The sequence below is a fragment of the Malaclemys terrapin genome, chromosome 17 (genome assembly GCF_027887155.1).
Source record: "Malaclemys terrapin pileata isolate rMalTer1 chromosome 17, rMalTer1.hap1, whole genome shotgun sequence".
In the NCBI taxonomy this organism is placed as follows: domain Eukaryota; kingdom Metazoa; phylum Chordata; order Testudines; family Emydidae; genus Malaclemys; species Malaclemys terrapin.
Window position 1 is genome coordinate 8984872 of NC_071521.1, and position 23595 is coordinate 9008466.

The 23595-nt window shown below is 50.6% G+C and overlaps 1 protein-coding gene across 2 annotated transcripts in view; it reads left to right on the plus strand.

Annotated features, from left to right (window-relative positions):
* The window catches only part of SARDH (sarcosine dehydrogenase), a 95986-nt gene that overhangs the window by 29073 nt on the left and 43318 nt on the right, over positions 1-23595 (plus strand). For both annotated transcript variants that reach the window (XM_054007880.1, XM_054007879.1), the window contains exons 11-17: positions 8240-8381; positions 13409-13492; positions 13927-14040; positions 15287-15425; positions 16666-16779; positions 22505-22652; positions 23307-23400. In XM_054007880.1, coding sequence (XP_053863855.1) covers positions 8240-8381; positions 13409-13492; positions 13927-14040; positions 15287-15425; positions 16666-16779; positions 22505-22652; positions 23307-23400 — 835 coding nt within the window. The remainder of the gene's footprint in view (positions 1-8239; positions 8382-13408; positions 13493-13926; positions 14041-15286; positions 15426-16665; positions 16780-22504; positions 22653-23306; positions 23401-23595) is intronic.

A 23595-nucleotide genomic window follows, 5' to 3' on the forward strand; every position in this document is an offset into this window, starting at 1 on the left:
ACCAGACAACTATGGCTTTTGAGGCCCCAATCCCAGCTCTCCAAGCAAGACTAGGTCCCAGAGAGCTGACCTGCCTGACGCCCATGATTATTATTCGAAAGGCTCTTTGCCAGTGGGTTTCCTTTCCGGCCTACGAGTCTGCATGGCTTCTGGGGCTCCCGTGTCTCAGTCTGTGTGCTGAGTCTGACCGCTGATGAATGCAGGTGATAAGTGGAGGGTAGTGATGGGTATCAGATACAAAATCAAACCTAAACTTCCCCAAATACAAAGATGTTTAGTCCATTACACAGCAGGACAAGAAGCCAGTTGCAAAGTATTGGATCCAGATCCCAACTGTCCTGAAATCCTGGGGTATTCCCCAGCAGTAATCATAGGACTGGAAGGGACCTCGAGAGGTCATCTAGTCCAGTTCCCTGCACTCATGGCAGGACTGAGTATTATCTAGACCATCCCTGACAGGTGTTTGTCTAACCTGCTCTTAAAAATCCCCAATGATGGAGATTCCACAACTTCCCTAGGCAATTTATTCCAGTGCTTAACCACCCTGACAGTTAGGAAGTTTTTCCTAATGTCCAACCGAAACCTCCCTTGCTGCAATGTAAGCCCGTTGCTTCTTGTCCTATCCTCAGAGGTTAAGAAGAACAATTCTTCTCCCTTCTCCTTCTAACAACCTTTTATGTACTTGAAAACTGTTATGTCCCCTCTCAGTCTTCTCTTCTGCAGACTATACAGATGCAATTTTTTCAATCTTCTCTCATAGCTCATGTTTTCTAGACCTTTAATCATTTTTGTTGCTCTTCTCTGGACTTTCTCCAATTTGTCCACATCTTTCCTGAAATGTGGCGCCCAGAACTGGACACAATACTCCAGCTGAGGCCTAATCAGCACAGAGAAGAGTGGAAGAATTTTAATTATCAAAAGTCACATGAAAGGGCTGCACATGTTAGCATCCCCCTTCCCCACCCCTCTCGCCACACCAGAGGCCTTGTAGCAGGGTGACAATCTCTTCAAACCCCGGCATTAACCTCAATGGAGTGTTGGGGAGATATGGCTTCCCCATTAGTCCCTTAAAAATGGTATTGCTGGCACGAGGCGGGGAAAGAGAAGGTCAAACCTTTTGTTTAAAAAGACCCCAGAGCCTTTTTTCTGTTGATTTTGTGGTCTGATCTGCTGTTTTCCGAGCGCCCCCATCCCCTGTGCACGAAGAAAATGGGGGTGGGGGAGGGGAGCTGAAAGCATTGTTTGAAAAGGCCCTATAAATGATATTCTGTCTTGCCTTTTGCCTGATGTCTGCCCCCCCCTCTCCAGACCTGGGGGCTTTGAGCTGGATGGGAGCCCACTGCAATTTTGCAAGACACGCTCCCCGGCTTGCCAAAGTCAATGGATGGGAAAGGTGCCATCGGTAAGAGAGTAGGAGGTTATTGTCAGTGAGTTATAGGTCTCTGTTAATAATATGAGCATGTGCTGAAGTAGCACATTCCTTCAAGGAGCTTTTCTGTTTGAGAGATGAAAATTATGTCCAACAAATTTCAAATGCTTTGGGTTTTATGTCTATGTCAGTCTGGGAAGAACTGGACGAAAAATGTAAAGAATATTCATGGCTCGTTCCTTTTTCAGGCGTGTGTTTCATTTGCAGGCCAGCTCGACTTGCTGAAGGCTGAGCAGAACTTAACCTGAAATATCCTGCTCGGCCCCTCCCCCCTGCCCCATGAGACCATATCCTGCCCCCAGATACGCTGGTATAAATCTGCTTAAATCAGAGCTGCAGAATTTGGTCCATGCGGCATAAAAAGCATCCACCTCAGGGAACAGTACAGCTCGGTCGCATATGGTGTGAGTCGGTTCTGCTGGGGTCCATTGTCTCACATACTCTGTTTCTTACATTTGCTTTGATAAAGAACAGATGAGAATTCTTAGGCTCCATCTCACCTTTTAATCTGCAGAGACCTTAATGGGAAGCAAAGACCCAAAGAACCAAATTCAGGATCTTGGTTTCTCCAGTAGAGACCCACACTTAATCTAATGAAGGCAGTGGTGCTATGGGAGGCAGTGTGTCCCAGTAGATAGTGCTCTGGACTGGGACTCAGGAGACCTGGGTCCTATTCCCAGCTCCATCACTGCCCTGCTGAGTGACTTCAGGCCAAATCACATCCCCGCTCTGTGCCTCAGTTTCTCCTCTGGAAAAATTAAGATGATATATACCGTTCTTTATAGAGTGTTTTTGAGACCTCTGGATCCAAAGCACTGCATATTAAACACTGCTATGGATTTAGATCAGTGTAACAGAGTTAAATATGGCTATAAAAAAAGATTGAAACAAACCATACTTACCCTATTGCATGAGTAGGGTCAGAGCCTAGGACCTTCAGTACCTGAGCACAGACTTGAGCTAAAGCGGGAATTCCTTTAGCTAACAGGACTAGGAGGAGTTGAACCTTCAAACGACCAGCTATTAGAGGCGCACACCACACATTTTACAAGCGCGTCACTGAAGCATCTCGGCCTCTCAGACACGGCTGCGTTAGTCAGCGCCAATTATGCCCCAGTTTCTCTGAGCGCTGACGCGCGTTCACATATCCTACATGGTTCGGGCTGCGCAATATGGTAGTGGCAGGTCTTCCTTGTAATCAGGGAGAGAGCTGGAAAGTGTCTTCTTCCAGGATTAGTCATACTTTCCCCCTCTCTGCTCCTGCTTCATGTCACTAGTTCCAGGCGTCCTCCCCTAGAAACGACATCCTGTTCTCGATGCTGGTTTGAGGCTGACGCGCCCGGCTTGCGGTGCTCTTGGCAGGCACTGCCTTCGGGTTTTGATGGCATCTACAGTTGATGATAATGAGGGCGAAATGGAAGGAAAGACAGCGGAACTGTGTCAGGGAATTGCTTGGAAGTGTTCAGATTGGCCCAGTCTGTTGAAGGAGGTAGCTTGGCTCTGAGCTGAGGTGACACCCCTATTGTGCACTGTGGCAGCTGCAGGGACCGGTGTGTGTGTGGTGAATACGTTTATACCCAGGTGGGGAGACTGAATTTATTACGGCCAGGCACCCAGCGCAGTCACTCTGCACCTGTGCAAAGGGAGTGTGAAATGTTGCCACTCTGGGTGTGGTGGCATCTTGTGCTCCTTTGGCCCTGGTGCAAATGGCAGCACAACTCACAGGGAGGTGAAGAATCAGGACCACCCTGTGCAGGGGTAGGTGACCACACAAGGTGCAAAGAAGAGGCCGATGAAGCTCAGGATGTTTTCAGACCTGAGCCGAATCCTCAGCTGATGTAAATGGGCATTGAATTGAGTGGGCCCGACTGCTCTGAATGGCACAGAGAGAATCCATTGCCGTAAGCATCGGCCTCACAGCATTTCGTTGACTGCCTTTAAAAGAGACGCCCCAAGTTTGTGGGTTTCCCATTTTCCTTTACGACAGTGATATTCCAGCAGCCAGCCCACGTGCGAAGGAGTTGCTCAGATTGCTAGAGAGACCATATATCCCCCCGAATCAGAACATGCAGTCAAGTAGGTACAGTCACATCAAGTTTCCCAGATCATCTTTGGATCAGGGTCCTGCTCGTACTTGACCCTTCCATCTGGAATGAAGAGTTACAGCAGAAATCAAACCCAGTGCTTGGGTGCATCACATGGGAAATGCAATCAAATAAGGCTGCTGCTGTTGGGTTGGGTGGTTTTTTTTAAGGGTGGGGGTATTGCCCCCTTTTAATAATCTGAACATCTTTAATTGCCTAGCGACACTGACACGACATGAAGTCTGAGCCTCTTTCAGATTTACAGCCATGCGGACTGTCCGCTCAGGACTCGTTAGCCTGCTGAGAAATGCGAGGACATGGCCAAGGCAGATTTAGTGACTCTTTTAGAGTCAATCTCTTTTTTCCTGGGGAAGGTTCTTTTGCATTTCTAGAGCAAATGCCATTTCCCCAGGGTAAAATGGCTTCACCGTGCAGCATACAGGAGGGAGGAGGAAAAAGCTGGCGCTCTCTCCAAAATCCCATTCCACTGGATAAACTGGACCTTATTAGTTCATGCTGGGAGCCAGGCTCTTCAGCCCAGATCTACAAAAGTATTTAGGCTCCTAACTCCTATTGAAACCAAAGGGAGTTAGGCACCTAAACACCTTTGAGGATCTGGGCCCTCATCCTGTGCGCATCCCGTGAGGAAGGCCCCGTGTGGAAGTATCCTCTGTAAGAGTCAGATCGCGCCCACTGCTACGCCAGTCTGCTCCTTCGTGTACCAATGAAGAGTCTTTCCGCTCATGCGCCCGCTCCCATTCATCTCTGTGTGCTCTGGCCCACAACGGAGCACCCGATGTGTTCCGTTATTCTCCAGGCTGATCATTCGAGCCGAACACCCCGAAGCAGTAGGGAGGTTTGAAACCTGAACTTGGACCAGCATTTTGCACAATGACTCTTTATATAAAGGGCCCAGATGCAAACCTCCCTCCCCCCCAAACCACTCCCCCATGCTTGTGGGAGGTCAGGGCCTGGGCTTCACTTTTGCAGCTTGAGATGATCTCTGATGATAACATGAGATGTGAATTTTCAGGATCCTGACACCCCCTTAGCTCCTGAACAGCAATAACTAAAAACCGAATGTTACACCAAGGAAAAGCAATGGGGTTGTGGGGGGAAAAAAAAACAAATATTTCCAAGGGTTTGGAACGGGAGCCCAGAGCCCTGAACTGTTCCGGGGTTGGGAGTTGTGCTTTAAAGATCTGATACTGACAACCGAGGCCCCGATTCAGGGCAGCTTTAGTCCCACTGAAATCAAGGTGATTGGATGCCTTCCTGCACTAGGGCCTTTATGAACTCAGAAAGCCGGGCAGAGATTTCTTTGCCTTTTGCATTCCGCTCCCCAACACCAGATGGCTTTCTCTTGCTTTTCCTACATTGCTTGTTCTCCTTGAGAAACTTTGGTGGCTGGGAGTGTGTGTGTGTTGGGGGGGGGGCAGGGACGGCACCAGCGCACCTGCAGGTCTGCTGGTCCCACGGTTTCGGTGGCAATTTGGCGGCGGGTACAGCGAGACCAACAGACCTCCCACACCGCAGGCATGCCGCTGAATCCGCGTTACCAGCAGACCTCCCGCAGGCACGCCGCCGAAAGCCGCCTGACTGCCGTGCTTGGGGCGACAAAATACATAGAGCCGCCCGAGGTGGGAGGGCGGGGAGGTTAAGTATCATTTTTAAGATCACAATACATTTGGATTCGTCCATTCACTTTATTGCTGCCTCAGTTTTCCGCCCCTGCCCCATCAGCACCCACTGGGATAGACTGCCCCTCTTCCGCACTCATCTGGTTGAGAAGGACTCGCTGTCTCACAGGTAGCCGTTCTTACCAGAAGAGTTTCTGAAAAAACGATGCTTCTGCTGCTGGGCACGGCAGAGCTCAGCGTCCACGCTGCCCCGTCATGCTTCCTAGCTGGGGTCTCCTGCTAACCAATAAATATACCATTGAATCACATGCACCTGCAGTAGCTGGCAGCTCAGAACACTACGCATGAGTCTGGCTCACGAACCTTCATGCCACATAGACCAAGGCGCCCCTACCGATCAGGGTTCTTCAAAGGAACTGCTGCTAGATGATCAGAATGATCAAAGCCAAGCCCCAAGGCGGTGCGCTGGCTGTTTCAACTCAAGATAGATAGGTGTGCGCAGAGCAGAGCAGAGGCTACATGGCTTTGATCTTTCCCCGGGAAGCAGTGTTATCTTGGGGGGCTGTAGCAAAGGTTTGTGAATTAGGAGAGGCCTGAATTCTATTCCTGGCTTTGCAACTAACTCACTAGGTGACTTTGGGCATGTTGGTTAACGGCCGTGCCTATCTCCGCACGCTGATGCTGCGTTTAGCCATCTTTGCACAGCACTAAGTGCAAAGTTTTCTTGTGGCTCCTATTTGTCTATCTGGCATGAAACGCCTGCATGAGGAGAACACAGAAGTTAGGTTCTCCCCTCCATCCTGTATGGAACAAGCCCCACCCCCCTCCCTGTGGGGAACTCTAAGGATTTGGGGGGGAATAAGCTGGCATAACCGTGGTTCCAAAACATATGATATTCCAATTCCGTAATGTTTTATAAAGAACGAACATGAGATGAACCAGCATCAAGGCAGCATCTCTGTCAAACTCTATTCATGGGCTGACAGCGGCTATTGTTCACATGCAGGGAGATGCTTCACTCTGCTCAGTGTGTGTGTGTGTGTGTGTGTGTGTGTGTGTGTGTGAATTTCAAAGCATAGCCAGCTCTAATCACTGATGCCGTGGTTAATCCTCCAACCCCGTCAGCCATGTGATGTCTTCCTAAAAGAGATGCTGTAGCTCTGCCAGAAGTTTTGGGTCTGATGCAGAAATTACTAGGCAAGGTTCTCTGGCCTGTGTTAGGCAGGATGGCAGTAGAGAAGATCGTAATGGTCCCTTCTGGCCTTAAAGTCTATGAATCTATGTCCTGGATTTACAAGGAAGGGAGAGAGTTCATTTAAATGTTCTTATCAGGGTCAAAATGAGGTCTCAGCGTTGCTTTCTGTTGGCCTATGCCTCCTCCATTGGGTGCCCCAACCTCAAGAGTGCACACATCCCTTTTCCTAGCATAAGAATGGCCATCCAGGGTCAGATCGATGGTCCAACTACTCAAGTATCCTGTCTTCTGACAGTGGCCAATGCCAAATGCTTCAAAGGGAATGAACGGAACAGGGCAATCATCAAGTGATCCATCCCATGTCACCCAGTCCCAACATCTGGCAGTCAGAGGCACTCTTCCTCTTTTGTCTTGCCAGGGTCTGGACACCAGCAGGGCTCCTTGTGTGCAAAGAACAGCATCTATAATTTAGTGCTTAGCATGTTTCCTGCCAAGAGGCTTGATTAAACTGCAGCAGCTGCCTCCACATCTGGATTTGGGTAGATTTTTGTTTTCTTGTTGTGGGAGAACAGACAGCCCACCGCATGGGTAGAGCGTGAAAGAAGATGGCACCTTCATGTTGTGCAGATGGGCCAGGCTGGGTTATAAACTCAGGAGTAACTGCACCATGGCCCCAGGTGAGCATCTGATCCCACAGTTCTTTGGGGCATGTCCAAGGCATGGGAATGTTCTCCTCTCTGCAGTGCAGTCGCCCGATAAAGGGACAGGAAAAGCTTAAAAAAAAACAACCCTCCTGCTCTTAACTTTTCCGCCCTCCCGGCCCCAAACAAGGCTCCCTCACTGTCTCCTTCCCACTTCTCGGCCTCTTCCGACAATGCTGAGTGAGATGAAAGGGCTTGGTTAGGTAGAAAGACCAGGGGGCCATGTGCCTGGTGACGTGTGACCAGAAGTAGGGGATTAGCGCACAAGTCCCTCGCCTGGGAAGACTTGAGATAACTAGTCTGAGCTCATCATGAGAAAACGAGTTGTTTGGCCTCTCTCTAGCACTCCCTGTATGACTCTACAGCCCCTCCCGCACCCCCCTTCCTCCCAGAAGCACACAGTCAGCCATACTTGTAATCAGTTGGCAGCTCTGTAGAAAGGGCTTCAGGATGGGAGTAGGGGGAGGCACCGGCCAGGTGCCGTACATTGGCAGAGCTGGGGGCTGAGAGCAGGACTGGAATAGGAGGGGGCACTGTGGGAAGGCCAGGACTGAAGTAACGGGTGCAATGTGGCAGAGTTGAGGGGCAGTGGCAAAGCTGAGGGCGTGTGTGTGTGGGGGGGCGGACAGAAAAGCAGGGAGCTTTGCAGGCCGAGCTAGAACTGTGCAAGTGCCCGGGCACTGGGCTAGCGTATGACATGTCACGGCAGGCTGAGGGGATTGGCAGAGCTGTGTGTGAGCGGCGTGCATGGTACCCCTAGCTCGCCACCTGGCAATCAGCTATGCAGGCCCCAGGAAGTGGAGAATAGTTGCGGTGTAATCTGCTCTGTGCCCACACCCTCCTGATCCCTTCCCTCACATTCCCTCTGCTCGGCCTGCCCCTGACACCCTACTCCAGGGGACCGGGAGCAGGGCCGGCGTAGAGCCCTGATGCCAGGTCTGCACCGGCCAGGGAGGTGTCTGCACAGCCAGTATTTTCAGGGGTCTGCCTTGTCTGTTTAGACTGCAGGCTCTTTCACTATGTGTATGTACAGCACCTAGCACAAGGGGGCTGTGAGTTCAGCTGCAGAGCCCAGGGACTGCTCTAATCCAAGTAACAATGGCTTCCTCCCGTTGCTGTAAGGTCGCATGGCCCTCAGAGCACGGGGTGGGAGCTTTGCCTCTGAAGGTTGCCTTCTCTTTGCCTTTCAGGAGGTTTCACCGCTCTCTCACCGCCAACAACCGCTGGATCCGGGAGCGAAGCCACGAGTCGTACGCCAAGAACTATTCGGTCGTCTTCCCCTACGACGAGCCGCTGGCCGGGCGCAACATGAGGAGGGACCCCCTGCACGAGGTCGGTGCCCAAACCCCCTGGGAAATGCTGGCTTGAGGGGGAGCAAGGCACCCAGCTGCCACTGGTAGCTATGTGAATCTAAGCAAGGCTTGTCCATGAGCACGTGCCCACTCACCAAACGTTGAGGGGGCAATGGCCAGGCCTGCCCTTCAGCCCTCAGAAAAGCAGCTGTTTATTTGTCGCAAGAGGAACCACTGACCAATGCAAAAGGCTACCCTGGCTGCCTCCTTCTGGCTCAGAAAGTGCCAGACTGGAGACAGGGCTGAAGCCCAGGGGCCTGATCCGTTGCTGGTGTGAATGGGCACCGTTCCCTGGAAGTCAAGGGCACTGGGCTCAAATACACCAGTGGTGAATTGGGCCCTGGGGTCTCCTGCATGGCTAGTGCAAAACGGGGTCCCGGGGTCCTGTTGATGTAGCTGCTCAGCGTGCTTACAGGTCTCCTGTTCTCACTGCAGCCGCATCTTACCTGTGTGATGATGGGTCTCTTTAAACACCAGCCCGTGCTCTCCCTGGCTGTCTCACCAGCCCGGCTGAGTGACGCGTGGAGATGGCAGTGTGGGCGGATGGCACTTTCAAGCAGATGGCGCTGTATTAATAGCCAACTACGGCCTGTCAGTTTCCAGGGCTCTGGTACCCAGCTGTCACTGCCCGACTCCGAATCCCTCAGAAAGGCCGGGCTGGCGTGGCTGGAGCGAAACTGTTCGGTGGCAGGAAACCTCAGGAAGGAGGGTTTCTAAAAGGGAACTCAAAAGCTGCCGTTGGTTTTGTCTCTCTGCTCGGTCCCACGCCTGGTACTGGGCTGATGCCGGACTGTTCCTGGAGACACTTACCAGGCAGACTTGAGGGGGATTGAGGAGAAGGGATACAAGATGTGGAGACGGACCTTTAAATAGCGAGCGCTTTCCTGGGATTGCACTAGGTCCCTGCCTCATTGGGAAAGGTTTTGCAGGTGCCCTTGGCAGCTGGTTGCTCTCTGATGCCTACTGCTCTTTAGTTTTCTGGAGGGGCGAGCTCTCTGAGTGGTTAGAGTCCGGACCACTGGCTTCTCTTCCTGCCTTTGCTGCTGAGCTCCTACGTCATCTTGAACCAATCCCTTCAGGCCAAAATTTTCAAATTTGGGGTCTTAAAAAAGAGGCCTGGTTTTTCAAAGGTGCTTTGCCCATGCAACACCCAGGATTACCATGACTCCGCACCACCAAAACCACCTGCTTGCAGCCAGGGGACCAGATTCTGATCTCATTTCCGCTGCTGTAAATCTGAAGTGACTCCACTTACCTTTGCACCAGTGTGAACAAGATCAGAATCGGAAACCAAGTTTCCTGAGCCAGTTTCAGCTGGTTGTTAATTCTGATCCCTCCATTTACCCCCCACTGTAGTGCAGAGCCTTGAGCAGCGATACAGAAATTCCCTCGCATGCACACCCCACTCTGCTGTCAACAGCTTAGTTGTTTTCTGTCACTGAGAATGCAATTTTGTTTTAATAGCATGTCTAATACGTGGTGCCCATTTGACTGACAACCTGGTATTTATACACTAAGTGCCAAAACATGGGTGTGTTTTATAAATAGACGTGGATCGTTTCTAAAATATTCAACAATAAATGTTCTTTTTGAACATAAACACGAAACAAAAATATCATGATGGTTCACCTGATTACTGTGAAGAGAGACTTTTTTGGAGGGGGGAATGGGGAAGAAATGAAAAAGGGGACATATAAATATTAAATCAGAATATTATTTTTATTACTTTAAAAATTTATGTTGGGGAAAATCTGGCCCTTGTGCTTATCATCAGTCAGTTACCAATCAACACAATATAACCCAAACTTTGGCACTGTGCATATGGAGCCTGTGGAACTCCTTGCTACAAGATTTTATTATATTATTACTTCACTGCAGTTAGGTCATTGGTGTACAGAGATCACTGCCTATCATCCTGACCAATACTGTCTCGTTGTTTCCTTTCCTTATACCTGGCCCATCTGTTGTCTCTTGTCTGGTATTTAGATTGCAAACTCATGGGGGCAGGAGCTGTCTTTTGGTTCTGTTTGTACAGCACTTAGCACACTGGAATGTAGCCGTATTAAAACTCACATAGTTTGCCTTCAGAACATTAAGCCGACTAATAATTGTCTGGGGCTGGGAAGAAATTTCATTCCCCCAGCTACTCAAACACCTGAGTCCCTCTCCTCCCCACCCAGCCCAATAATTAAATACGTAAGACTCTGTACTGGCCACTGCTGGAGGAAGGACTATATGGAGTTGATCCCAGACACCACTTCCTACAATCCTTTTATAATAATCCAATGCCTGTCTGCACCGATTAATAGATTTTAAGGCCAGAAGGGACCTGATATTCTGCATAACAGAAGCCGTAGAATTTCATCTAGGTCTGATCATGGTTGTTTATTCACTAGCTCATTAGAAGCATTTTTCAATGAACCCCATTATTCTTTCCCCTTTGATTCTTCCGGTGCATAGCTTACAGAGGCTTGAATTCACCCATGTGCAGACCAATGCATTGCTGATGTCCACCTGAAGTCCTTGTGCTGGTCGCCTGCACAGAGTGAATTGTTTTGTGAGGCTCCTGTCTTTGTTCCTTCTCTTCCTTTCATCTCCTGCTCTCAAAGCAGCCGCCATCTAATTAATGCTGATAAAACCAGGAATGTCTGGGAAGGGTCATCCTGGTTTCCACAAATGCTTTCCTAGTGCGTCTGGTGCTTCACAGGGCAGTGAAAATGCAGGTTATGCCATGCAGACTCCCCTGAGATAAGCCACCATCCCAAACCCACAGCCTGGGCTCAGTGACCAAACAGGGGGGTTGAGACAGATGGCCAGTGTATGTGACTGAGCATTTTGGGGAAGGGCACACTTTGGAGCAGGGATAGGAGGGTGTGGAGCAGGGAAAGCAGAAACATGGGGGAAATCGCACCCGCTGACTTGGTTTTGCCCTGAGGTTTCTAGCTCTGTGTCCCTACACTATTGATTTCTCGAACCCTCAGCACAGAGAGAAGGGTAAATCACTCCCAGCATGGAAATGCCAGGTCTGGAAAGCAGGAGGAACAGACTGCCGGGTTGGTCAGATGTCCGACCATCCTCACCGGGGCCTGAGTTCATCGCAGCAGATGAGTGCCATGGTCCCAGACAAGCCAGACATTGGCTGGCTAGTACACCAATCGCTGAATGGCTACTGTTCTGCAGGGTTTTTTCTGACCCTCCCTGTGGAATTACAATCACACCCCTGCGAACACAAATCCTGCTAATGCGAATAACAATCATACTCAGCACTTCCATTGCACTTTTAATTTTCCGAGTGTTCTCCAGCTGTCAGGTAAATATCTCCTCCCCCCTCTTCTGGGTGGCAGGGAAATATTTCCACTCCTGCTTTTCAAACAGGGACACCCTGAGGAGTTCGTGACTTGCCCAGTGCCACAGACAGAGGGAATGTGACAATCGTAGTATCATAGAACTGGAAGGGAGCTCGAGAGGTCATCTAGTCCAGTCCCCTGCACTTGTGACAGGACTAAGTGTTATCTAAACCATCCCTGAAACCAGCTCTTAAAAATCTCCAATGATGGAGATTCCACCAGCTCCCTAGGCCATTTATTCCAGTGCTTAACCACTCTGACAGTTAGGAAGTTTTTTCCTAATGTCCAACCTAAACCTCCCTTGCTGCAGTTTAAGCCCATTGCTTCTTATCCTATCCTCAGAGGTTAAGAAGAACAATTCTTCTCCCTCCTCCTTCTAACAACCTTTTACATACTTGAAAACTGTTAGTATGTCCTCTCTGTCTTCTCTTCTCCAGACTAAACAAACCCAATTTTTTCAATCTTCCCTCATAGGTCATGTTTTCTAGATCTTTAATCATTTTTGTTGCTCTTCTCTGGACTTTCTCCAATTTGTCCACATCTTTCCTGAAATGTGGCTCCCAGAACTGGACACAATACTCCAGTTGAGGCCTAATCAGCGTGGAGTAGAGCGGAAGAATTACTTCTCGTGTCTTGCTTACAACACTCCTGCTAATACAGCCAAGAATGATATTCACTTTTTTTGCAACAGTGTTACACTGTTGACTCATATTTAGCTTGTGATCAACTCTCACCCCCAGATCCCTTTCCGCAGTACTCCTTCCTAGGCAGTCATTTCCCATTTTGTATGTGTGCAACTGATTGTTCCTTCCTAAATGAAGTACTTTGCATTTGTCCTTACTGAATTTCTTCCTATTTGCTTCAGACCATTTCTCCAGTTTGTCCAGATCATTTTGAATTTTAATCCTATCCTCCAAAGCACTTGCAACCCCTCCCGGCTTGGTATCGTCCGCAAACTTTATAAGTGTACTCTCCATCAATGATTTAGATAATGGCATAAAGATATTGAACAGAACCGGACCCAGAACTGATCCTTGCGGGACCCCATTCATTATGCCCTTCCAGCACGACTGTGAACCACTGATAACTACTCTCTGGGAACAGTTTTCCAACCAGTTTTGCACCCACCTTATAGTAGTTCCACCTAGGTTGTATTTCCCTAGTTTGTTTATGAGAAGGTCATGCGAGACAATATCAAAAGCTTTACTAAAGTCAAGCTATACCACATCTACCGCTTCCCCCCATCCACAAGGCTTGTTACCCTGTCAAATCAGGTTGCCAGAATTTGAACTCAGCAGAGCCCTGCTCTCAGTTCTTTGCTCAGACCAACCTGTCTCAGAGCACAGAGAGAGTGTGGTGGGGTGCCACGTGGCTGCCATGCCAGTTACCTATGCCAGGGTTGATCTCAATAACACCCAGATGGCACGCAGGACCATCGTTGAGCTGGTGCTAGGCAGAGAGCACCCCTTAGGCTGCTGTAACCAAGGCAGGAGTCAAAGCCAGTTTCTTGACAAATCCCCTGCTCTGCTGTAGCCAGGGCAATCGGCAGCAGTAAGGGAGACAGCCTGGAAAGTGACCCTGGGGGAGGAGGCCGGTTTGATCAGGTGTTCAGTGCCCAGTGTTTCTAACGCACAGCTTTTTTTTTGCCCCACGTCCATAGGAGCTTCTCCAGCAAGGCTGTGTGTACCAGGAGAGGCATGGCTGGGAGAGACCCGGCTGGTTTAATCCGCGGGGCGCAGCTCTGGTAAGCACAGCAGCATTTCTCATGCTACAGCCATGGGGCAAAGCCCTGGAGACCTGTTAAATGGCATACAGAGGCCTGTGATGGGACCCGAGGAGAGGTTTTTGGTGCATGTGTGTGCGCGCACGTGTGCAATGGGTGTGAAATGCTCCCAACACCTGAACCTCAAATCTGAACCCTTTCCTATTTCAGGAAGGGGCAGGGGAAGAGGGAGCATCTGAAATCCACTTTCCAGATTGGAACTTGCATCCACAGTCCAATCCAACACGGCAAATGGGCTGGTTTCCAGGTGTGGTTTGAATGTGGTGGAAATCTCATCAGAATAGCTGGCAAACCCGAACCCACCTGCTGGTCCTGCCCCCTCAGCCCTTTCCCTAATACTTCACTGTCGATTATTTTCCTCCATTGTCCTTTTCTCCTCCCCTCTTTGTTGTCAGGTTTTGGATTACGACTACTATGGTGCTTATAACCAAAAGCCCCACGGCTCCTACCTCTATAACCAACTGCTAGGGGATGAATACACCTTTGATTTCCCACCTCATCACGACATTGTGAGTAGAAAATGCCTGCTAGTCAATGGGCTCCTTCTCTGGACCGTTCTGCTCTCTAATTCTATCGTGGGGCAGCAAAAGGCCAACTGAGCTGCTTGTTGTGGTCTTGTGGGGCTGTAAGGAACTGGGAAGAGGGACTTTGTCTTACTCTAACTTGGTTAGGCACCAGGGATAACTGCAGAGCTGTATAAAATGCTTAATAAACATCAGAATTTTTCAGGCTGGAATTCACTCCAGTCCCCTGGGTTCAGTAGTACCTGGGCGTTGTGCTGGGCAGTGGGGGTGAATTTCTCCTGCTCAGTGCATGGTGAAAATGGAGTCGAATGTTGGGTTGGGCCCGTATGCGCAGTGCATGACTTTTCAAGGCACTTACAATTATTATTGGTTGGTTATTTTCCAAGCCGTCATTTTTCAACCACACCAATTGCGTTTCCTCTTTGAGAGATGAGTCTGCAGCAGGAGGGCCAGTCTTGAGAAGAGCCCTTTGCGGAGGGAGAGCAGAACCATTGATCTTAAAACCATACACACGTACCACGTAGACTGGGGTGGGGTTAGAGCAATGAGACCGGGAGCCACACCGTTATTCCTGGTGTTGGTTTTGCAAAACTCAGCTGGTGAGGTTTGGAAAAACTGAATCCGATCCCTGCTTTCCCCATCTTTACTGAAAAATGCCTCCAAACACCTTCATTACATGCTTGGAACCTCAAAATAAACAAATGGCCGAATGGAATTTTATTGTTGCTTTCCTAAATGAAAGAGTTGCTTTTGGGTTTGGAACACGCATGGAAAGGACTTGAATTTTTTTCCCCTAGCAAGTTTATAAGCTCCACAAAACAGGTACTTAAAGTGGAGAGTCCTCCCTCTAACTGTAATGTGTCGTTGCTGCAACGCTGTGATCCCCTATTAAGAACTCAGTCAAAATCCATGCAGTCGAGAGATGAATTCTAGGGGGAAATGAAAACAAATTTGACAAGATGACACCAACTCAAAAGACAAGATATTGACGTAAGAAGCAGGGTATGAGTGCGTGTGGGGGACGGTGTTGTTATCAGGGATGCTCCATTTGAATATCTATTTTTAAAGGAACATTTAAAAATGCTACAGAAAGCTCAGGCACGAGTCATGTGCCCGCTTTTTTTTGTTTTGGCCGCCTCGTTATATAAATGGTTTTCATTTGTCTTGACGCTCCTTTTGTGGAGCGAGAAGAGGGTGGCTTAGCTTCACCCGGGTGTGCTTTAATTTTTAGATCAAGAACGAATGCTTAACCTGCAGAAATGCGCTGGCTGTCTTTGACATGTCTTATTTTGGCAAATTCTACCTGGTTGGTCCTGAAGCAAGGAAGGCGGCCAACTGGCTGTTTACTGCTGATGTTAGCAAGTCACCAGGTACTGCTTCAACCTTGTTATTTCAGCTACAAGATGCCAGTTTTATTGATGTTTCTGCTGAGCATGGTACAAAAAACCCACCCTACAAAATTATATCTTTGAACAAGACTTGCGCTGTTTAACCTGAACTGTCCGTTTTCAAATTATTGCTTTTGCTGATGATGTTGGAAAGCAGCTGAGTGTGAAGGTTTTCCCTGCCCCCTCCCAGGGCTGCATTCGGATCTCCTTTCACTGGTGTAAACACCATGACTTCTGAATCAGGTGCAGCTGAGATTAGAATCTGACCCTTAGAGTCCAGTTAAAATTCACTGCTGGGCAAATGCATGCACTAGAATAAGCAGTGGTGACACCTAGTGGACAAATAGACTGATGTCAGTGGGGAGTTTGCTAATAATCTGAGTGGAAGAATGATGCATTTGGGATTGAATCTGTTCTCTCTTGCCCCAGTGTAAACTGGGGCTGGCCGCTGAAGTCAATCAGGCAACACTGATGAGAGGGGAAAATCAGACCCATTCAGCTGTAAGTCCTTGTTCAAATGCAGTTCACCTTTTGAAGGTGACGTATTGATGGATTCAGGGCCAGATCCTCAGATGGCATAAATTGGCCTGGCTAGATGGACTTCAGGGGAGCTCTGCTGAATTACACCACCTGAGGGTCTGACCTTTAACTTGTGCATTCCTTTTTATTCTCTAATTTGGATTTAAAAGGCTAATGCCATTTTCTAACCTTCAGGGCACTTGCTTTTCCTTTGGAAGTCTTGATTCTAGTGGTTTCCCACCTGGGTTCGTTGTTTGCTTTAGACTTGAACTTACACTGGTTTGGCTGATTCTTTGGTAGTTGAAGGGGCTGTGAATTAGCTCATTAACATTTTCATTTCCAGAGAGATGGCTTCAAATCCCAGCCTGCACCACAAGGGGAAGTTGAGTTGCTGAGGTCTCCTTTCTGGTCCTCTTTTGTCCTCATCATGCAATTCAATGTGACTAGCTCTCTCTGCTCAGGGGAGGCCTAACTCCTGAATTATGGAGAGGGCTGCCTATCAAGATCAAGTGTAGAGTGGGACGGGGGAGGTCTGAGTGAGCTTTAATGATGTGGCACAGTCAGCGGCTGCATGGGGACTGATTAGTGATTAGAAGGATTCCAATGCCTGGTTAGATTTTTGTATTTTTCACACATGGCATTTGCGAAAATGCTGTTGGAAGGTTTTGATCCCCAGTGCGTGTCTCTTTCCTCCTGTTTCTAGGGCTGACTGTTTACACGTGCATGTTAAACAAAAGCGGCGGCGTTGAGAGTGATCTGACAGTCAGTCAAATCAGCCCTGGGACCCAGGTCTCTTCATTGACCCCAGCATTTGAAGGTAAAAACGTCAAGGGTTTAAAAGCAGAGAAATAATCCCTTGCTTGGCATAGACGTAAAAGTTCCCTTGGAAAATATTAGGGCTGATGGGCAGTGTCAGCTTAGTTCAAATTCCCTCTGCAGCTTCATGTACAATTTAGCGTTCTCCTTCACTTCCTGTCCCAAACTCTTGTGTAGCATTGCTGTGCTCTGTTAAGCAGCTGCCACATCCTCTCCTAAGGGGCACATCCTCGCTGCTGTAAATTCTCATTGCTCCATTGGCGCCGATGGTGTAAACGGTCCTCGCTCCTTTGAAGACAGTGCAGCTATAATAATTGACACCGGCTGTGGCCCTGCCCCGAGGTACTTGCTGCATTGCTCTCGCTTTGTTGCTGGGCCCAGCTTTCAGTCAATCCCCACCCACCCACCTAGACAACTGGGCTGGATTTCCTGCCCTGCCTGAAATGTGTGATCAAGGACTGAGTCCCCCAGGCTGGTTGCAGGCCCGTGAGAGTCCTAAACGCATTGGGCTGCAGGCCGTGTTGGAACACAACGGGGCAATGGGGAGACTGGGGGTGTGCTGGCAAGCTTCCGACAAGGGGCTCGTGTCCATGGCATGGCAGACATTCCCAGGGGTCACGCTGGCGTGATGTTCTAATGGCTCTTCACAGGGGCCTGGATGCCAGGTCTGAGGCCATAAAGGGACACAAAGACTGCAGCTTTCCATGCTTGGGAATACCATAGCATAAGGGGGAGTCTTCCCTGGGGCGAGAACAGCCCTATGCCACCTCACCTGGTGGCCCCAGTGCAAGATGAGTGCTGGGAGAAGGCGGTGGGGGGTGGAGCTCACTGTCCTCTAGCTACTCTGTGGTGCTAGTTGGCTCCACAGGGGGAAGCACTGCAGGCAGCATGAGTCAGAGCAGCCCTGGGGCTGCTCTAGTTTATATCAGGGCTGTTCTGGTACCTGTCCACCCCCAGTGTACGAGAGCCATGGAGGTTGTGCACAGCCACCTTACCCTCCATCCTGGCTGCACTGAGCTTGGCTTGGCCGCAGCCCAGAATCAGGCCTGGCCTTCCGTTTTCCATGAACGCTGAGCTTCTCCTTCACAAGCTGGCTGCGGCAGCAGAGGCTCGAATCAGCCTCGTCCAGGTCTTCAGTGCAAGGCACGTGGATGGTGGTGGGATGGGTTTGTGCAGTACTATAGGGGGAGCCCCCAGATCCTGCATGTGGCTGGTGGACCAGCTTCTAGGAGCCGGGAGCATGACAATGCTGCGACCCGCTCCGTGGAAACCAGTAGATTTGTATCCGCATTAAAAGGGGAAGAGTATCTGCAGGTTCAGTTTGAGGCCTGTCAACGTTGACCGTGTCTCTTCGATTTCCACAACAGCTGGAAGGGAATCTTGTTTCTATTGGCCAGCGTTCGGAGGGTGATTGCATTACTTAATACTAGCCACCTGGCTTTTCTTTCCCCCCTCCTCTTATCTATCAATTGGTGTAACCGGATTAGCGCTCCCTTTTGCCCCCCGGCACTTGTAAACCAAGCAGGTGCTTATTGGCATTATTGGGTTTCGGTCAGACGCTGCTGCTCTGAATGGCTCTCGGGCAAGGGCGACCTCTCCTGCAGTCCTTATCTGCTGCAATAAAGGGGAATTAGAAGGGAGCAGAGCAATCAGCCTGGGGATGGGGGGCGAAATGGAATTAGGAGGCTGCTGCGTGGCGGAGGGCATCTTGCTCGTCTACAATGGCTCCACCAAATGGCTTTGCCTCAGAAGCCTGGGTGTCTGTTTGCTAATGATACTGCTGCTTCAGCAGAGGACCAGACGCTCCTCGGAGTGGCACGCACACAGGAAAAGGAGAGCTTGGACTTCGGTCCTGAGTGAAAACAAAGTGGTGGGTCACAGCCCATTTGGCCTCCGCGTAAACCCCACCACGTAGTGGGGCGCGCTCTGCCTAGGAGCGGCCTGGGACTAGCATAGCTGGGGGCCCTGCAGGTCATGAGTAGGGTGCAATGGCAGCGTTATAGGCGGGTGTCTGCCGAGCTCGCGGGGAGAACATCTACACAACCCCTGCCTGAGCCTTACCTGGCTCCCGCCAGTGCTGGTCCTCTCTCCCTTTGAGGAGCACCGAACACAGACGCGCACGCCCCAGAAGAAGGGAGGGAAGCCGCTCGGGGAGCGGCTGTGTTTGATGGCTGATGGAGGAGTTTAATAAAAGCAGATCTATTTTTCAATTACTGTAGGTGGCTGCACTTATTAGCGTTATGACAGATTTCTGGAGTGCAGAGCGGTAGAGGCAGGATCGATTCTGGAGCATTAATCAGCTCCCGAATCCCTTCTCTGGGTTGGGCTTTTCCCCCTTTGGTATTGCCGACTAAGTGAAATTTCCCGCTGCCACGAATGCAGCAGAAATGTTGACCAGGGCGAAATCCCCGTGCCCTGTGGAGCAGCCCTGACTACCTCCCCCGGCCTCGTTAACCTTGTAACCCCGGCGTGGTGTCAGAGGGAATTGCTCAGCGATGAATGGGGAAATCCTCTTCGCTCCCCTTCCCCACCATTCTTATTGCCTCTTCCCATTAGCATAGAAATTGTCCTTGCTTCATGCTGGTCAGTCAGCTGGCACGTCCAAATGCCCCACGAGGCCCAAGCCAGTGCGGAAGGAAGCCTGGCGTACGTGAGCTTGAGCCTCTGTTGGACCAGCGCCTTGTTCTGGTAGCATTTTATACCCACTTACAGAGGCGTAAATACTGTACCAAATGCAGGGCCCTGGAGAATCAGGCCTGTATCTCTGTAAGGATTTTCAGTACCATTTCCATGACCTTCTACACAGAGGGCTTGTCTGTACTACAGAGCCTGGGCTGGTATAGCTACGCCGGAGAAGCAGTGCATGCCGGCTTGTCTACACTACAGCCGGGATAGCTGTGTCAGCAGAGCCCCCTAACAGAGACGCATTGTAAGCTGATCGAAGGAGTTCTGTCTGCATAGCTACCCCACCGCCCTGAACAGCATTCGCTCTGCTGACAGAAGCGCTTTTCCATTGGCTTAGTTGCGTCTACACTAGGGAGTTTTGCTGGCAGAGCTGTCTCCGTTTGCGGGTGTGATTTTTTTTGTTCACACTCCTAGCTGACATGGCTATGCTGGCAAAATCTTGTGATGGAGACCAGGCTGACAGGCCAGATCGTCAGCTGATGTAAATCAGCATCATTCCATGGACTTAGTCAGTTTACTCCAGCTGAGGATGTGACCCCGACCGAGAATTGCCTTTTCCATTTGGACCTTTCTAGTGATCTCCCAGAAGTGGAGGTCATGCAATAGGACTGGGAAATGCACTGTGGAAACACCTCGCCTCGCTGTCCCAGGGAGTTTGATCACAATATGTTTGTGCTGAGTTTTTCCAGAAGCGACTTTCATTTCCTGCCCTCTTTGCATCCCTTTGGATTGAAGGTACAAAGCACAGGGGACCTATGCAGCTACGTTTCCACTGAGTGCCTGCAACCGGCACTGTCACCTTTCTGTGAAATGAGGACAAGGCGATTTGTCGCTCTCTCCGTGTATCTGGTGTCGGGGATGTCAGTAATGGGTGTGTGAGCATGTACGTGGGGTACTCGGAGGCTGTTCTGCCTTGCACTTCTCACTCGCTGAACACCTTGGTGTCGGTGGAATACTAAATTTTATAGTAGGGCAAACTGGCTGAAAACATGGCAGCTTCCAGGGTCCTCGGGGGAAGATTTTGCTGTCCGTTTCAAGGGTTCTTGACAAAAACTCTTGCTGCTTGGAATGACCTGATCCTACAAGCTCTTGGGTACAGAATCCTGGTTGAATTAATGGGAGTGCCGCATGCTGAAGGATTGCATGGCTGGTACCTGGTACTCGGAGAACTCTGAAGATGAACTGTAGAAAGAAAAGATCAATTTGGGAGATAATAGAGCCCTTAAGGAAAGTCAGGGAAGCTGTCTGCATAGGAAAACAATACTGGAGCTGAGGGTACATAGATTCATAGATTCTAGGGCTGGAAGGGACCTCGAGAGGTCAAGTCCAGTCCCCTGCCCTCATGGCTGGACCAAATACTGTCTAGACCATCCCTGATAGACATTTATCTAATCTACTCTTAAATATCTCCAGAGATGGAGATTCCACAACCTCCCTAGGCAGTTTATTCCAGTGTTTAACCACCCTGACAGTTAGGAACTTTTTCCTAATGTCCAACCTAAACCACCCTTGCTGCAGTTTAATCTACACCGGAATTAAAGCCCCATGACACAGCCATGGCTGGCCCAGATCAGCGAGGTTGGGCTGTGGGGACGTTCTGGCTCGGGCTGGAGCCGGGTTCTGGGACTCTTCCCACTCAAGACTCCAGAGCAAATGCCTACTTAGCAGTTTTACAGCCCAAGCCCCGCTAGTCAGCTGACCCGGGCCAGCCATGGGTGTTTAATTGCTGTGTAGACATCCTCTAAGAGGTTCGGGTGAGAGGCACTGTGTGATTGCATCATGCTACCCTTAGACGCTAGCTCTTGGAGCGACTTGCAGAACACCAGAGTAGTAACCCTTCCCCTCCCCCGCCCCATGAGGGGGTGGCTTTTGGAGCTGAATGGAAGGCAAATTTTGTATTTGTATTTTCTGCGTCTCCCCTAACCCGCACCACGTGTCCGGTGTTCACACCTGGGTGAAGTGTGTGCGCGCGACAGCCCCCGTGCTGGTTCGGTAACATTGTGCGCCCGCTTTGCACAGGTGTGACTGCAGCTAGATGGGTTGCGGAGAGACCATCAGGTCCAGGGTCTATCTCCATTAGGTGACGTCAGACCATTAAAGGGGGGGTGGGGGAAGGAGCTAATTCAAAGCTTTGTCCAAAACTTCAACTTAGTATCAGGTTTGATTATTGTTGTTGTTCTATTTTGCTGGTTGATCAACCCTTTCTGGTGCTGCAGAAAGCAGACGTGATGAACAAAGGAAAGACCCTGGAGATCTTCTGGCCCTCACCTTTCCCAGACCTCACTCCGGCCTTACTGAGAAAAAACTCCTGCTGGGCTTGATCCCAGCAGGTGCTGCAGAGCCCTCAACTCTCACTGACTTAAATTTGAATCGAGGGTGCCCTAGCCTCTGTTTGCCAGAAGCTGGGAATGAGCAACAGGGGATGGATCACTTGATGATTACCTGTTCTGTTCATTCCCTCTGGGACACCTGGCATTTGCCACTGCCGGAAGACAGGCAGCAGCGGCTCCAGGCACCAGCACTCCAAGCGCGTGCCTGGGGCGACAAGCCATGGGGGGCGCCCTGCCGGTCCCTGCGAGGGCAGCAGTCAGGCAGCCGAGGGCGGCATGCCTGCAGGAGGTCCGCCGGTCCCACGGATTCGGTGGCAATTCGGCGGTGGGTACGCCGGAGCCACAGGACCGGCGGACCTCCCGCAGGCATGCCGCCGAAAGCTGCCTGCCTGCCGTGCTTGGGGCGGCAAAAAAGCTAGAGCCACCCCTGAAGACAGGATACTGGGCTAGATGGACCTTAGGTCTGACCCAGTAGGGCCGTTCTGATGTTTAGCCGCTTGCAGGATTGACCCCACTGGCTTCAAGGGGAGTTTTGCCCGAGTAAGGACTGCAGGGTTTGCCCCCCTTGTGGGAGGCTCCCAGCCCCGTTTGGCAGCTCTGAGAAGCATCGGGCCTCTGGAGCGCCCGGCCAAGCTGAGTGTTGAGCTCAGCTGATCCGTGTGTCTGCGTGTGGCATCTGCGGGACTCAAGAGCTGGCCGTGTTCCTTGCAGGGGATGGCTATTACCTGGCTGTTGGTGGAACTGTTGCTCAGCACAACTGGTCGCACATCACCACGGTGCTGCAGGACATGAGGTTGCAGTGCAAGCTGGTGGACTGCTCCGAGGAGCTGGGAATGATCAGCATCCAGGGGCCGGCAAGGTAAGTCGCGCACCGAGAGGCCGGAGAAGAGACCAGGGTCCCTGTGAAGTGACTGTTGACCTGGCACTGAATTTAACACCGTCCAAATTCCTCGCCACTTGTGACCGAAGCCAGGGGTCTGGAGGTGAAAGGCTGCTGCACTGATGTCTTGTCATCCTGATTGCCTAAACCCAGGGAAAGCTCTGGGGAACCACGTGGCATGCAGAGAAAGGGGCCTTGTCTTACCCTAAGACATTAATGCTGCAGCCTGTGCTGCTCCTGCTCCAGAGACAGATAAGTGACTGGTCCCTAGATGAGCTAATGATATTGGGCTAGATGGTGGCCTGCACTGAGGAGTGGCGGGGAGCTCACTGCAGCAGGACTCTGACTGGGCCAGCACCTTTTCTAGGGCAGCTTTAAGCCCCTTTCAGTGGCTGCAGGGGGGGCTTCCCACGTACCCTGCAGGCCACAGTTTGTGGGGGAAGGGACCCTTAACCCTACCCCTACTTGGGTGGCTAGCAGGGGGCTCCTACTGGTGCTCTTCCCAGCTCCTGCACAGGACATCCAGAACTTTCCATGTGAGCTGGCACAGTGGGTGTCATGCGTGAGCTAGTGACCTGCTGGCCCCTAGTTGTAGCATCCTTCTCACTAGGGTTTTCTGCTCTTTCCCTGCAGCCGTATGGTCCTTCAGGAGGTTCTCGACGCCGATCTCAGCAACGAGGCCTTCCCCTTCTCCTCCCACAAGCTGGTGAAGGCAGCAGGATGCACGGTAGGAGCCCAAGGCCTAGGCTAAGACTCCTTCCTTCCATCACTTCGCATGGGGAAGGTTCTGCCCCTAGAGTTTTTGCTTAGGTCCCATGTGTGTCTAGGGCCTTTCACGTGAGGGCGACAAAGCATTTTGATTGGCTGAACCTCTTGCACAGCCCCAGCCCCGTGAGCCGGACCTCCTAGATCAGGATGCTGT